Here is a 16,658-nt window from a genome sequence, read left to right as displayed (position 1 = left end):
CCAGTTTAGTTGTTGTCATACCGATGTAAAAGGCTGTGCAGTGCAGGCATGTCAGCTGATAAATGACATGTGTTGTTTCACATGTGGCCCTGCCTTGAATTGTGTATGTTTTACCAGTAGTGGGGCTGGAGTAGGTGGTTGTGGGGGGATGCATGGGGCAGGTTTTGCAGCAGGGTCAGTTACAGGGGTAGGAACTGCTAGGTAGAGAAGGTAGTGTGGGAATATTGTAGGGTTTGACAAAGATGTTACAGAGGTTAGGGGGGTGACGAAAGGCAACTCTGGGTGGTGTGGGGAGAATTTTGTCAAGGGATGATCTCATTTCAGGGCTTGACTTTAGAAACTCATATCCCTGGCGGAGTAATTTGTTGATGTATTCGAGGCCAGGATAATATTGGGTGACAAGGAGGATGCTTCTGTGTGGTCTGGGGGTAGGAACATTGTTGTTGAACGGGGAGGAATGTATTGCTCGGGAGATCTGTTTGTGGACAAGGACTGCTGGATAGTTGCGGGAGAGGAAAGCACTGGTCAGGTTATTGGTGTAATTGTTGAGGGATTCGTCACTGGAGCAGATACGTTTGCCACGAATACCTAAGCTGCAGGGAAGGGAGCGTTTGATGTGGAATGGGTGGCAGCTTTCAAAGTCAAGGTACTGTTGTTTGTTTGTGGGTTTGATATGGACAGAGGTGTGGATGTGAGCTTCAACAAGATGAAGGTCAACATCCAGGAAGGTGGCTTGGGTTTTGTAGAAGGACCAGGTGAAATTCAGATTCGAAAAGGAGTTGAGGTTATGGAGGAAATTAAGGAGTGTTTCTTCACGATGCGTCCAGACCACAAAGATGTCATCTATAAACCTATACCAGGCCAGGGGAAGCAGTTGTTGGGTCTTCAGGAAAGCTTCCTCTATGCGGCCCATGAAGAGATTGGCATAGGACAGAGCCACCCTGGTTCCCATGGCCATTCCCCTGATTTGTTAATAGGTCTGGCCTTCAAAAGTGAAATAATTATGGGTGAGGATGAAGTTGGTAAGTGTGATAAGGAATGAGGTTATGGAAGATATTCGGGTGGGCATTGGGAGAGGTAGTGTTCAAGAACAGAGAGACCATGGGTATGTGGGATGTTTGTGTAAAGGGATGTAGCATCTATGGTGACAAGAAAGCTTTCAGGTGGGAGAGGAGTGGGAATGGATTTGAGGCGTTCTAGGAAGTGGTTTGTGTCTTTGATGTAGGATGGGAGTCTGCGGGTGATACGTTGGAGGTGTTGGTCTTCCAGAGCTTAGATATGTTCTGTTGGGGCTTTGAAGCCTGCCACAATGGGACAGCCAGGATGGTTCTCTTTGTGGATTTTGGGTAATAGGTAGAAGGTAGGGGTACGTGGCTCAGGTGGGGTGAGTAGGTCTATGGAAGCCGTTGTGAGGCCTTGTGAGGGACCTTGGATTTTTTGGATTTTCTGCAGCTCAGTCTGGATGGAGGGAATGGGATCCTGGGTAACAGCTTTGTAGGTTGAGGTATCGGAGAGTTGACACAGTCCTTCTGCCACGTACTCCACTCAGTCAAGTACCACAGTTGTGGAGCCTTTATCCGCTGGGAGGATGACAATAGAGCGGTCTGTTTTCAGCTCCTTAATGGCATGGGATTCAGCTGGGGTGATGTTGGGGGTTGTTGGGATGTTCTTCAAGAAGGACTGGGAGGCAACACTGGATGTGAGGAATTCCTGAAATGTCTGCAAGGGATAGTTTTGGGGGAGGGGAGGAGGATCTCTTTGAGAAGGCAGTCGGAACTGTTCTACACAGGGTTCAACACTGGGTCCAGTATTTGGGGGCTGTGTTTGGGTAGTGAAGTGATATTTCCAGTTAAGGTTCCGGGTGAATGAGAGGAGATCTTTAACCAGGGCAGTGTGGTTGAATTTAGGCATGGGGCTAAAGGTTAAGCCTTTTGATAGAACAGATGTCTGGAGGAGAGAGGGATCTGGATGAGATGTTTAGAACTGAATTGGGACTGGTGTTATGTGGCATTTGACTGTGGTTATAGTTGAGATTTGGTTTGTCTGGGGTATGTGCTGGGATTGGGAGACTGAGTAGGGTGGCTAGGCTAGGTTTGTTGGCTATGAGGGGGGTTTGTTGAAGGTTCTGTTGTGGTTGGTGTTTGTGAGGGATAGGGAGAGGGACCCCACTTCTTAGGTGTTGCACTACTGTCCAATAGCCTTGACGTAAATTTGTTGTAGAATCTTTGAACATATTCTGAGGTCAAACATAATGAAGTATTTTGAACAGAATGACCTCCTCAATGCCAACTAGCATGGATTTTGAAAACATCGATCATGTGAAACTGAACTCGCACTTATCTCACATGACATACTGAAAGCTTTGTAGGAAGGCAATCAGGTAGATGCTATATTTCTGGATTTCTGAAAATCATTTGAATCAGTACCACACCTACGATTACTGTCAAAAATACCATCACATGGGGTATCAAGTGAAACTTGTGTCTTGCCTGAGGACTTTTTGGTAGGGAGGACACAACATGTTATCTTGGATGGAGAGTCATCGTCAGATGTAAAAATAGCTTCAGGTCTGCCCCAGGACCCTTGTTGTGTATGTTATATATTAATGACATTGCAGACAATATTAATAGTAAAATCAGCATTTTCGAAGATGATGCAGTTACCTATAATGATGTGCTACCTGAAAGATGCTGCATAAATATTCAGTCAGATTTTGATAAGATTTCAACATGGAGGAGAGATTTGCAACTTGCTCTAAATGTTCAGAAATGTAAACTTTTGCACATCACAAAAGAAAGAATGTAGTATCCTACGATTATAATACTATCAATGAGCACTGTCAACTCATATAAATACCTGGGTGTAACATTTTGTAGGGATATGCTCTAAAGGTTCAGAAATGTAAACTTTTGCACTTCACAAAAGAAAGAATGTAGTATCCTACGATTATAATACTATCAATGAGCACTGTCAACTCATATAAATACCTGGGTGTAACATTTTGTAGGGATATGCTCTAAATGTTCAGAAATGTAAACTTTTGCACTTCACAAAAGAAAGAATGTAGTATCCTACGATTATAATACTATCAATGAGCACTGTCAACTCATATAAATACCTGAGTGTAACATTTTGTAGGGATATGAAATGGAATGATCATATAGGTTCAGTCGTGGGTAAAGGAGGTGGTAGACTTTGGTTTATTGGTAGAGTAATGGGGAAGTGCAATCAATCTACAAAGGAGATTGTTTGCAAATCACTCATGTGACCGATTCCAGAATAGTGCTCAAGTGTGTGGGACCTGTGCCAGATAGGAAGATATACAGAGAAGGGCAGCATGAATGGTCAGAGGTTTGATTAATCCATGGGAGAGTGTCACGGAGATACTGAAGGAACAGGAAGACTCTTGAAGATAGGCATAAACTACACTGAGAAAGTCTATTAACAAAGTTTCAAGAACTGGCATTAAATGATTACTTAAGGAATGTACTACAACTCCCTAGGTATCGGTCAAATGGGTATCATGATGATAAGATTAGAATAATTACTACACGCACAGAGGTATTCAAGCAATCATTCTTCCTGCATTCCATATGTGAATAGAACAGGAAGAAACCCTAATAATGTGTACAATGGGATATACTATCTACCATTCACATCATGTTGTTTCACAGAGTATAGATGTAGATGTAGACAATAGTTGCATGTAAATAAAATATACACATTGTTTCATAAACTTTTGATCAAACTTTTAAGAACCATAAATAAATTAACTGAACAACAATACACACAGAAATATGAATATGTAATACCTATAAAATATTATTACTAATTTTGGAATGAACTTGCATGAACAATTATAAAATACAAGAAATTATATTGTAACTGACAAACATTTACATATTCCATTAGTTATTTTTCAAACAATGGAGCATCTAGGTAGAGATATTAACAATACTATGAAAAAAATAGATTGCTAATCACTGTAAAGATGAAATGTTGAGTTGCAGGAAGGCACAACAAAAAGACTATTACACAGTTAGCTTTCAGCCAAAGTCTTCACACACATACATTCACACAAGCAGACACATCTCATGCACACATGATCGCTACCACCAGCAGCTTCAACCAGAGGTCCTAAATTGCATTTTCCATTCTTTTGTATATTGTTTCTGTCAGATACTAGGATGTATGATCCACTATCTGAGTGTATTAATCTATCTTAGCTATCTTTGAAATTGTGTAGTTGATATTCTACCAAAAATACAGTGGTTTGTCTCCAGTCTCAGAGTCTCTAAAAACTAACTTCAATAATCATTTGGTTACCACTTCCCCCAATGATTTTAGAAATTACTAAGGAATGTTGTCTTTGCTTACTGGCATACTTGAAAACTCTAAATCTAATATATCTTCCAAACCAAAACCCACTGCTTTCTGTATTAGTAAAGTCCTTCAATATATTCTTTCCATTTAATTGTTCTCTCCTCTGTGTTTACAATGGAATTCCTCGATCACTTTTGATTTTGACATCAATTACCAAACTATCCAAAGTACAATGGTACACATTTGTAAAATCAAAAGGAACAATTTAACACCAAATTGTCTAACACCTAAGGTTTTGTTTCAAATACAGGAACTTAACAACTCTTTAACCTGCTACCTTGTTTGACCATGATCTGTACCAAGACCTTTGACTGATGGTCATAATACAGGTGGCCACATTCAATAGCATGACCCACGTGCCATTACACACTATAATATAGAAACTACAACTGGCATACAATCTGCCTACTTCAGAAAGAGACAGAACATTAAATATCAATAGTACAATATGCAAATCCAAATGCACATGTAGAAGAGAGTTATGTGTGAACTGCCACTGACAGAACTTAGCCCACATTGTTTTTAAGTATCATCACCAGAAGACAATTTGAAGTGTTAACTACTCTCTCCAGTTAACGGGAAATTTATGTATCACAATAATTACAAAATACAAATCCAGATGCTCATTGGATAGGACTACAGCTCATGTGACCTGCCAGAACATTAATTCAAACTGTATTTTATAAAGTTCAGTAGGCTTATGGTAATTTAACAGGGATGGCTAACAGTCTAAATGCACTCAGTCTAACTCACAGCCAAACCAACACAACACAACGCAAGTGCCTCTGCGAGAGAAATATCAAAACCTGATTAATGACCTATGTACAGTCTGTAACATGTTTGGCAAATTAATGTTCAGCCACAGTCTGAGCAATTTGAAATGGCCACAGCATCACAACCACCTATTCCAGTATCTGCACCTCCTTACAACTTTGCTCAGCCAATATCAGCAGTGCTCACCCTGTCCAACACAATACAATGGCCAACTGCACTGTCTCCAAGTGTAAACATAATTCGACCCTGCTCACACTGTGCAAGCTTCTATATCAGTCACGGCAAATCCACAGGTCAAAATCAGAAAACAGCACTCAATCGAACAATCACTGGCACCTTGACAGAAAAGTTACATGCATGGCACACAACATGTCTATCATGCCATAAAGAAGGTTATTAATCACTGCTTTCCACATAAAATAGCGAGCAGTGCCACTGGTCAAGAAATAGAAGCTCCACTACTACCCAACTTGGTAAAACTGCAGAGACCCTTCCAAGTCACTGTTTTTAGTTTTACAGAGCATTTTTATGAAAAAAAAAGGAACTGCCACAATTAAATGCTACGTTGTACTGTTTATCTGTCCTGTGACTAGAGCTGTTCAGCTACATCTGGACCACAATGTTGGCACTACAAAGCAGGCACAACATTCTACACACCATCTATAGTGACAGTGATCTAATATTTCATGCAGCCAACAAAGAGATAATAGACCTGTGAACAACTATCTCTGCTGGTAAGACCCACCAATACCTCACTCAAAAAGGTATGACTTGGAAGTTTATAGCTCCAGGTGTGGCTTGGTGCGGAGATTTCTGGAAGACAATGGCCAGCTCAATCGGAAGATGTTTCCAAAAGTACTTGGATGCTCCAGTATGGACAATGAAGGACTACAGATACTGAAGTCACCTTGAACTTGAGCCAATCTCTCAAATTAAAGATGAAATGCACACTCCAGCACACTTCCTCAGGAGGGGACCTACAACACTGCCAACAGTAGCTGATCCATTGATTATAACAGAGTTCAAATTCTGTCAGAAAACAACAGAAGATTTCTGCAACAGATGGAGGAAGGAGAATCTCATGCACTTGTGTAACTTTCACAAAGTCAAATGCCTAAATGGAGGAGACTCTGAGTCAGTGACATCATCCTTTTGGAAAAAGTTTTCACATACTACATGTGGAAGGCAGCAAGAGTGCAAGAGATGAAAGAAGGTAGAGATGGAGTCTCATACACAGCCAGCCTTGTAACTGCCGAAGGAGGATACTTCAACATGCCTGTTCAGCTGGTCCTACCTCTATATGTGGGCCAGGGTGAAGAGGGTCTGAGTAATCCCTTAATGATGTCTCAGAGTTTTATTGTATCTCTGCTTTGTAAGTAAAGTTGTTATGTAATTTCCATGCTATATATACACCGATCAGCCAGAACATTATGACCACCTGCCTAACAGCCAGTATGTATACCTTTGGCACAAGTAACAGCAGTGACACATCATGGCACAGAAGTAATGATGCATTGCTATGTCACTGGAGGGAGTAGGCACCACATCTGCACACACTTCACCCAATTCCCGTAAGTTCCAGGGAAGGGGTGATGAACTCTAACGCCACTTTCAATCTCATCCAAGATGTGTTCACTTGTGTTCAGATATGGTGAGTTGGGGTCAAACCACTCCATCACATTCCTGGCCCTATGACATGGAACATTATCTTTGAGAAAAATGCCAATGCTGTCACGAAACTTGATCATTATGAAGGGGTGTACATGGCCTGCAACCAGTGTATGACACTCATTGACTGTCATGGTGCCTTGCATGAGCTCCATTAGACCCATGGATGCCCACACGAATGTTCCCCATAGCATAATGGAGCCGCTGCCAGCTTGTCTCTATCCCGCACTACAGGTGTCATGGAGCTCTTACCCTGGAAGACAATGTATTTGTGGCCTCCAATCTGCATGATGAAGAAGGTATTGAGATTCAGCAAACCATGCAACAATATGCCACTGCATCAATACTCACTGCCAATGGTCACATGTCCACTTCAGTTGTAGTTGCCAATGTTGTGATGTTGACACTGGAATATGCATGGGTCATTGGTTGTGGAGGCCCATTGTTAGGTATGTTTGGAGCATACTTGTATGCTGGCCAGAATTATAATATGATGTTACCTCTCCCACAGCTTGCTACCTGTCCTGTTTTACCACTCTGTCAAGCCTATGATGTCTGACGTCTCTAATGTGCAGTGGCCACTCAATCCCATGGTGTCTGGATGTGGTTTCACCTTGGTTTTGCTGCATGTTGAAGACACTCACCACAGCACTCCTCGAAAACCTGACAAGTCGCGCAGTTTTCAAAATGCTCATACCAAGCCTCTGGGCCATTAAAATCTGTTCTCAATCAAACTCAGATACATTGCATGCCTTCCCCATTCTACACATGAACAGCATGCTCACTGACACTAATGCACCATGCGTATGTATGGCTACCAGTCATTCCTCAGAAGGTGACACTTCTTCCATCCAGATGTGTTTATATCAACAGTAGGACAGTGGTCCTAATATTCTGACTAATCAGTGTACATTCTGTGCAAATAAATATATATGCTACTTGACGTTAAATTTACTTTCTAATTGTTCCCACATCCATAACTCCTGCAAAGATATCTTCCTCTGACTGTATAAGCATATCCATAACTATAAGCTCAACAGCTATGGTCACAGATGGGCCAGCTGGTGTTCTGGTCACAGATAGGCCAATTTGGACCTACTGACTGCGACATCATTCTCTGCCACTGACATCCTTTGGATGCAGTAGGGAGGGGTGGGTATCACTACACCACACTCCTGTCTGATATCTATTTAGCAAACCTGGTGGTGTGATCACTCTGCAATTAGCTCCTTAGCTGGCATCATGAGGCTGGTGTACCCTGTTCCAGTTTGGTGACAGTACCAGGAATCAAACCCAGGTCTGATGCATGGGAGTCAGCCACACTGGTGTCTCACTGATGAATGTGGTCCTTCTGTCTATAAGGGGGACATATAAACTACACTTCTTCTGTATCCCCACAAGTAGAAGTATAAAGAAATGAAATATGTCAATCTCCGTGGCCGAGCACATGGTGCACCTCAAACTTCAAATCCCCCCTCCTGACTTTCCAACAATGCAACCATATGGTCTCAAACAGGAGCAGCAACATGGACTGGCATGTAATTACCTTCCCCCAAAGTACATGGATATGCTTCCTCAGGCTTATGCAGATATGTGAATTGTCTTGGTTGCTAGAGCCCAATACAGTCAGAAGAAGACCTAACTACACAGATTATGAATGCAGCAAAAAATGATTCACTGCTACTGGATATTTTTGATTGGGTGGATCAGAACATACTGCAGAGTATGATTTGTCGAGCAAAGGTAGTGATCATTATACTGAGTACATTTTTGTATTCAATTCCCTAAGAAACATCAGTATTAGTGGCAAGATTAGAAATGTGAGTCAATTTAGTTTTCCTTGTAATGTGGAAAACGACAATTTCTGAAACTAAGCTGGTGTGAAACACTTTATGTTCTAAGTCTCCTTCACAATCTGTATAAGTGTGTAATGGTAACTATGGAACATACTATGGAATTAAACACATGTATGTAATTTGTCTATTTTATAATTGTTTAAAATCAATCAATATCTCCTAAACTTGTACTGAAATAGATTTACAACAGTCTTCTGCGACAAATTCTGCAAACATCTATGGTACAGAAGTATGTTTCATCTCATTACCAATAAAACTGCTTCAGTGAGTAGACCTAGAATTTTTTTATACAGGAATGGTGGAAGAATCTTCATTTCCATGTTCTACAGCAATTTCGCATTATTTTTCAGCTCACAATACATAAAAATTACATAATCAACCATATAAAGCAAAATATCATTTGATGCTACTTCCCAAAAAGGTCAAGGTCTTATAACAATGAGATTACCTGGTCATTTACATTGCTTGAAACACTGCAGCTAATATCTGGCAGTACTGAGTGTGATAGTCCAGCACCAATCAATTGCAATTTCACATCCCTGTCCAAAAGTAGGTCAACAACAGGTGGCCACACAGTCAGGATATATGTGCAATCTGTAAAACAGAAAAAAACTGTATATGAATTTCTGTAGAAGAAACACCACACACACACACACACACACACACACACACACACACAGATTTTGAGCTTGCACCATAGGTCTGTTGTGAAAGTGTTGTTTCACCATTAGATTCATCAACAATCAGTAAAAATCTCCTATACAGTTTTACTGCAAGGATAACCATGTTTTGTATGTAGGTCACAGTTAAAACCGTTAGTTTTAGTTAATAAGTAAGCAAAGAAGAAGCTGTAAACAATACTGGCTCTCAGTCACATCAGTCACTAGCTTTTTTTAATTGTTACTGGCTAGTATTACTTCTACCTTTTTATAATAGTAATTGCATTAAGTAACAAGTTTAACAACTGGTGCAACACTTACTTAGGCATGAAACTCTGCATGTATGTCATATCACTACTGAAAGAATTGAAAATGTCTATTACATCATGATAAGCAAAGGTTTACTCTTAACATCCTTAATATCCCACAAAATAGAGCTGAGTTTAAGTGGAGAACAGTTAGAACAATAATGGAGGACACTATTCAAGCCTCCTAACCATATCTTCAATAAACAAAACTGTTTGTCAGATTGATGATGTTAAGATAAAGTATAATACACAAGGTGGTCAAAAACAGTCTGAACAGTTTTAAGGGTGTTGCTGGGTAGGTTGTACAAAGTTATGTAAACTCAAACAACTTCACAACTTGACCTTCAAAACAAAAATAACAACTGATAAATATGCCCATACCAACTAGAGTGCCAAAAAGAGAAATTCAAACTTATCTCTGTAACCAACTGTATCTTTGTAACAAACAAAAGCTGGGCACCTTATGTAGAATGTTTTATTTGAATTGATCTATACTACTACTGCCTAAAATATTTGCTATTCCTCCTCAAAGACCTTACACATAGCACAACACCACGATTGCTTGATAGATAAGCAGCAAAAATATTTTTCAGGAGGGATAGGAATGCTGATAAATCGCTTAACACAAATGTTGCAGTTACCATGGTGATTTTATTGAAAAATAGATGTTATGTTCTAGTGAGACAGAGTTTTTGCTTTCTGAGCAACTGAAGGTAAACATTTCTTTATATAACATACTAAATGAGTTTTACTCATTAAAATTTGAGAAATAATGTTTAGTTTTTATGTTTCATGTTGAGTGAGAAGTTACTGGTGCAAGATGGCTTCATAGAATTTGTTGGCAGTGGATCATCATTACACCAGTCAGGGCACCACATTTAACCAGCAGCTACCAGCAGCAAGAAGATACCACCATTTTGTTATTGTTGCCTGTGACCTACTGGCAACTAGGCCTCTTTTCTTGGTGTCTGAAACCCATGGCAGAGTTGACAGAAAACATTACTACTGGTGACACAAGAAGCATTAGAGAAGTGAGGCAGACAAGAGCTGGAATGGTATTCTTTCAAATGAAACTGCATGCAGGGTGTCCTGACGCAACAAGCATCACTGCTGGGTCAAACATTAGCATAAGTTATGACACAGTCAACCAATGACATTGCAGCCATAGCTGCAACACCATCGACACAGCAAAAATATGGAAGCCAGACTGGAGTACTGATGACCTGATGACCACACGACCAAGCCTTGCACTGCTGTTCTACTGTGGCCTACGTGATGCAGAATGATGTCCACTCCATGTGTTACATTTATGCAGTACATGTCTGCCTGCAGTCAGCTACAAGAGGTATTCCATGCCAGCCATCAACCTGGAGTGGTCACCAGTCTGCTATACCAGATGCCGCTTCCACTAGATATAGAGCTAAGAGCTCATGAGTCCAGATGTTCCCAGGAGCTCAACTAGTACCTTCCACCTGGTGGCCACATGCTGACTGACTTCTTTTGACTGCAATATGCCTTTTTGGGGGACCACAGTTCCTACTTGGACCTGACTAGCTGCCAAGCTTCTACATGTCTTGTGTAGGCACACTTTGCTTCTGCTGGCTTGCCTTGTGCAGGCACACTTTACCACTGCAGGCCACTGTTGCTGCTGCCTATGCTAGGGTTCTTGGTTCATCACTGTGTGCTTGTGTGTTTCCTGAATCGAGCAGCATGTCTGTGCCAGCCGACATGGTCGACTACTGCAGAGGTCAGCATAGTTGCCTGCCTCCCGAACTGAGTTCTGATGCTGTGCTTCTTCACCTGCCTGAGTGCTGATGACATGAATTAGCCCCACTGCAGCCTGCTCAGCTACAGATTCCATGTGGTGTCTGTTCTTTTGGACATGTCACATTCACCCACGTACAAATCTTGCCATAGTGACCCCATCCAGATAGCCAGCAGGGTCTCCAGTCGCTATCAAATCCTTAGGTTATCCTAGAACCTCTCTCCAGAGTCCATCTCTCTACTCACCCATACCACTGACTGCACTCCTACCTTCCATGTGCTTCCTAAAGTCCAACTTAACCACCCACGATGCCCCATTGTGGCCAGTTACTGTTCCCCAATGAGAGAATCTCTGCTCTTGTAGACCAACAGCTTCAACCTATTACCTGGAACCTACCCTCCTATATAAAAGATACCAACCATTTCCTCCACCGACTCGCCACATTTCCTGTCACTTTACCACATGGTGCCCTACTTGTCAGTATTGATGTCACCTCCTTTTACACTAACATTCTTAATGCCCATGGCCCTACTGCTATTGAACACTACCTTTCCCAATGCCCGACAGATTCCAAACCAACAACCTCCTTCCTAGTCACCATGACAACTATGTTCTCACCCACAATTACTTCTCCTTTGAAGGCATTACCTACAAATCCAGGGTATGCCTATAGGCACCCACATGGCACCATCCTATGCCAATCTATTCAGGGGCCATCTAGAGGAATCCTTCCTAAAAATCCAGAATCCTAAATCCCTCACCGGGTTCAGATTCATTGCTGATGTTTTGCTATCTGGATCGGGGGTGAGGACACCCTATCCACATACCTCCAGAACCTCAACAACTTCACCCCATTTGCTTCTCCTAGTCCCACTCAGCCCAAGAAGCCACCTTCCTAGATGTTGACCTCCACCTCAAAGGTGTCTACATTGGTATCTCCATCCATATCAAACCTACTAACCACCAGCAATACCTCGACAGCTGCCTCCCATTCCACTCCAAGAAGTCCCTACTGTACAGCCTAGCCACCTGTGGTTGTCGCATCTGCGGTGATGAGTTGTCCCTCTCAAAATATACTGAAGGTCTCACTGAAGCCTTCACAGACCATAATTATCCTCTCAACCTCGTACAAAAACAAATCTCGAGAGCCACATCTTTCCAGTCTCCCACTACCTCCCAAAGTCCCACTGTCCATCCACAGAGGAGCATTTCCCTCATAACTCAATACGACGCAGGATTGGAGCAACTGAGTTACATTCTCCGCCAGGGTTTCAACTACTTCTCATTGTGCCCTGAATTGAGAAATGTCCTGCCCACTATCCTTCCCAACCCTACCACAGTGGTATTCCACTGTCCACTGAACCTAAACAATATACTCGTCCATCCTTACACAACCCCTGCTCCCAAACCCTTAGCTCATTGCTTATCCCCCTGTAATAGACCTAGGTACAAGACGTGTCCCATACATCCTCCCACCACCACTTACTCCTGTCCGGTCACTAACATCACCCATCCCATCAAAGGCAGGGCTACTGTGAAACCAGTCATGGGATCTACAAGCTGAGCTGCAACCACTGGTCTGCATTCTATGTGGGCATGACAACCAACAAGCTGTTTGTCTGCATGAATGGCCACCGACAAACTGTGGCAGAGAAACAAGTTGCTGAACACGCTACCAAACATGACACCTTCATTTCAATGATTGCTTCACACCCTGTGCCATATGGATCCTTCACACCAACACCAGCTTTTCTGAATTGTGCAGGTGGGAACATTCCTTGCAATACATCCTATGTTCCCATAACCCTACTGGCCTCAATCTTTGTTAATCACTATCCTCACCCATCCAGACCATTCCCCATTCCCACCCCACCACTATACAGCCATCATTCCACCATCACACCCAGTCTTTTTACTTCTCTCCTTTTCCACTACTCCCCCCCCCCCCCCCCCTCCTTCAATTTCTCTCCTGCCCTCTGTCTAAACTGCAACACTTCACTGTCTGCCAACCCCATCATACTATCCCTCCTCCTCTCTATCTCCCTCTCCTTACCCCACCCAGTAGCAATTCCCATCATGCACTGGTGTTGTTGCTTGCAATGTGGTTTCAGTTACCTGAGACTGCAATCATGTGTGTGAGGTGCATTTGTGTGAGAGTGTGTGGGTGTGTGTGTTGTCTATTGTTGACGAAGACTTTAATGGGTGAAAGCTTTATTTGTGACAGCCTTTTTGTTGTGCCTATCTGCGACCCAGGGTCTCCTCTGTATGGTGAGTAACAACTTTCCTTTTCATAATATTTTTGCATTCCATCCTGGATTTTCCAGTGTTTGATTAAAGCCAAAAATAACATTTAGTGAATTCAAACAGATGTTCTTGAATAAATTCTGGTCTGAAAGTAAACAGGCAGGCATCAAAATAGCATTTTTGAACAGTAGTAGGTACAGACCAGGTTGATGCAAGAATTTTGTGAGAAACAGTTATGTAAGCTTGCTCACCTGCACAAACCTTTTGATGATCTTATTCTTATTGATGCATTGAAAAGACATCTACCAATGAGAGCTCATTGGGGCCTTGTTTGTGGTCCCAATGACTCATTACAGAATATTTTAAACCGTGTTGATAAAACTGACAAAGGTTTTGAGAAAAAGGACAGGGTTAATAACTCACATTACAACAGAAACAACAATTATAATGGGGAATCATGCCAACACAACCAGAAAATAGACACAATGGTCTCAGAAGGAAATATAATGTGTATAATAATAGTAATAATAATAATAATAATAGGAATGGTAATGGTAAGAGTCAGAACAGAAATATGAAGATACTTGTGGCTTGTTGTAAATGTAGGAAACAGATTGCTCATATATTTCCCTGAATACCACCCCAACATCAATGAAGGTGATACCCAGAAGTAGGTAGAAACAGAATAGCTTTTAATACCTTCACTTGGTGTCTGTCAGGTGGAGGAGGTAAATAACTTTCATGACCAGGCAATAACAAATTCAGATCGAGAGGAGTGTGATGATGACAGTGTGTGACTATCCTGTCAAAGCAACTAATTTTGAAAGTAAATGTTGGGAAGTTATAATCATATAGATGTGTAGTGGTAAAAAATGTACTGTGGCTCTATGTACTTGAAGAAAGTGTTTTAGAAATATTGTTTAACTCTGGATGTTCTGTGGAAGACATAGATGTTGATAGTGAATACTTTGATACTGCTATTTTAATGTGCCCTGAGCAAGTAACTTTTGGGCTAATTGTGACGAAGAGGGAGAGGCTTATCCTGAGTCAGCAGTGGTAGATATTTGTGACATCCAGGTGAGTGGTGTCAGCACTAATGATTTTGTGGTTGAAGCTGAAGCTGATACACTTAACTTAGAAGAGGAGAGTCAGCTTGTTCCAGTCAATGTTAGTGATATTTTGTGTGAATGCCAGGGCATTAGAACATAGCATTGTGAGATAAATAAGAGGATTATTGAACATTTCAGGGACATTGGTTAGGATGAGTCAGATTTCAGTTCAGATAGCCAGTTTATTGATCATTCTCAGCCAAATTTTACTTGCAGCACTAATGAGTACACCTATTGAAGTCCAATTTGTAAGTCCAATCAAGCATTAGAAGTTATTCATGACACAAGAACACAGGTACCACTTTGCCCAGAAACTAATATTAACAAACAGCACGATTATATGGTAATCCATAGATCAAAATCACAGTTGGTGATTGGCATGATTATTGTTTGATTGACACAGGTAGTGCAATTCCTATCATTTCTGAAAAGTTCTGGGATAGAGTTATGCAGAGTTCTGAGTACACTGAATTTCCTATAACAGGAATTAGGATTAAATGTGCTACAGGTAAGCTTAGTGAAGTTGTAAACAAACAAGCTTTAATCACATTTCATGTTGACAATGCAGTTTTTGAGCATAGATGCTTGGTGGTCAGTGATCTGAATGAGAAGATATTGCTAGCCATAGACTGAATGTTGAAAACAATGTAACCTTTGACTGGGTAAAGTTCAGAGTAAATTTTTCTAACGTCAATACACATTTTTCTGGTTATACTAGGTTACACTTAAGAACTGGTTACACATCTGCTAATAAAATATATGGTCTTGGCATTGAGGTAGAAAGAGTCTATATAGATGATGATGTTTTGTCAAGTAATGGTAGGGATTTTGATCAACTTGTTACTGACAAGGTAAAAGAAGCAGACAAGCTTACTGGAGATGAGAAGCCAGAACTGGAAGAAGTGTTGAGATCCTATAAAGATATATTTAGTGAGAAACCAGGTACAGTTAAGAACTACATATGTGAGTTAATGCTTTAAGAACACCAGCCTTTCTTTATAAAACCATATTCAGTTCCTATTTGTAAAAGACAGATTGTGCAAAGAGAGTTGCAGAAGATGCAAAAGTGGAGATTATTGAAAGGAGTACTAGCCAATACAAAAACCCTTTGTTTGTTATAATGAAATAACTTGCACCCTCAGGAGGACATACACTCTTTGTGCATGGCAAATGCAAGGTCCCTAGCTAGTGTGGTATTTGTTTCTACAGTTTTACACTTCAGTACCACATTCTTCTCACACAAATCTGTTGTGACAGTGCCACGACATTCAAAAGTGCCGCTACGTTAGTACGCGAACACGGCGATAGAGGCGCTCCGCAGCTCGGCCGAGCGCGGGAGCGCCACCTGGTTATGAACGGCGCCAGCCGCATGTCACGGCCCGGCAGTCGAGTGACAGATACGGAGTTAGTAACATGTAACCCACGAGTGTTTCTACTTTTGTATCTCCACGCACTTTATTAGTGATTAAAGGTTATAACACTTTTTGGCGACGAGGTCGGATATTTTTTTTTCCCCTGCGTTGTGGACTTGTGTGTTCGTGTCGGGGCAGACATGGAACAGCTTATGCAAGCGCTTATTGAACAACAAACACAGCTGACGGCTGCTATTCAGGCGCAACAAACACAGCTGACGGCTGCTATTCAGGCGTTGTCGACGTCGCTTACTCATCGTCTGTCTTCCTCTTCTCCGCCTCCGTTTCCTCCTTATGACGAGGCCGCTGAAGACTGGGAGGATTATGAGAAGCGTTTGCGGCAACACTTCTTGGCTTTCGGTGTTGTCGACGCTCCTATGTGTAAGTCGTTATTTCTATCTTGGATTTCCCCACGGATCTATCAGCTGTTATCTCAGTTAGCCCCTCTGCGGGAACCTGCCTCTCTGTCCTTCCAAGAAA

General features: G+C 41.6%; 1 protein-coding gene across 1 annotated transcript in view; it reads right to left on the bottom strand.

Annotated features, from left to right (window-relative positions):
• The window catches only part of LOC124802759, a 428,511-nt gene that overhangs the window by 337,582 nt on the left and 74,271 nt on the right, over positions 1-16,658 (bottom strand). Inside the window, exon 5 of the mRNA XM_047263751.1 lies at positions 9,130-9,275. Coding sequence (XP_047119707.1) covers positions 9,130-9,275 — 146 coding nt within the window. The remainder of the gene's footprint in view (positions 1-9,129; positions 9,276-16,658) is intronic.

The sequence above is a fragment of the Schistocerca piceifrons genome, chromosome 6 (assembly GCF_021461385.2).
Source record: "Schistocerca piceifrons isolate TAMUIC-IGC-003096 chromosome 6, iqSchPice1.1, whole genome shotgun sequence".
Classification (NCBI taxonomy): domain Eukaryota; kingdom Metazoa; phylum Arthropoda; class Insecta; order Orthoptera; family Acrididae; genus Schistocerca; species Schistocerca piceifrons.
The sequence above is the reverse complement of the archived record's forward strand: the minus strand, read 5'-3'. Positions and strand labels throughout refer to the sequence as shown.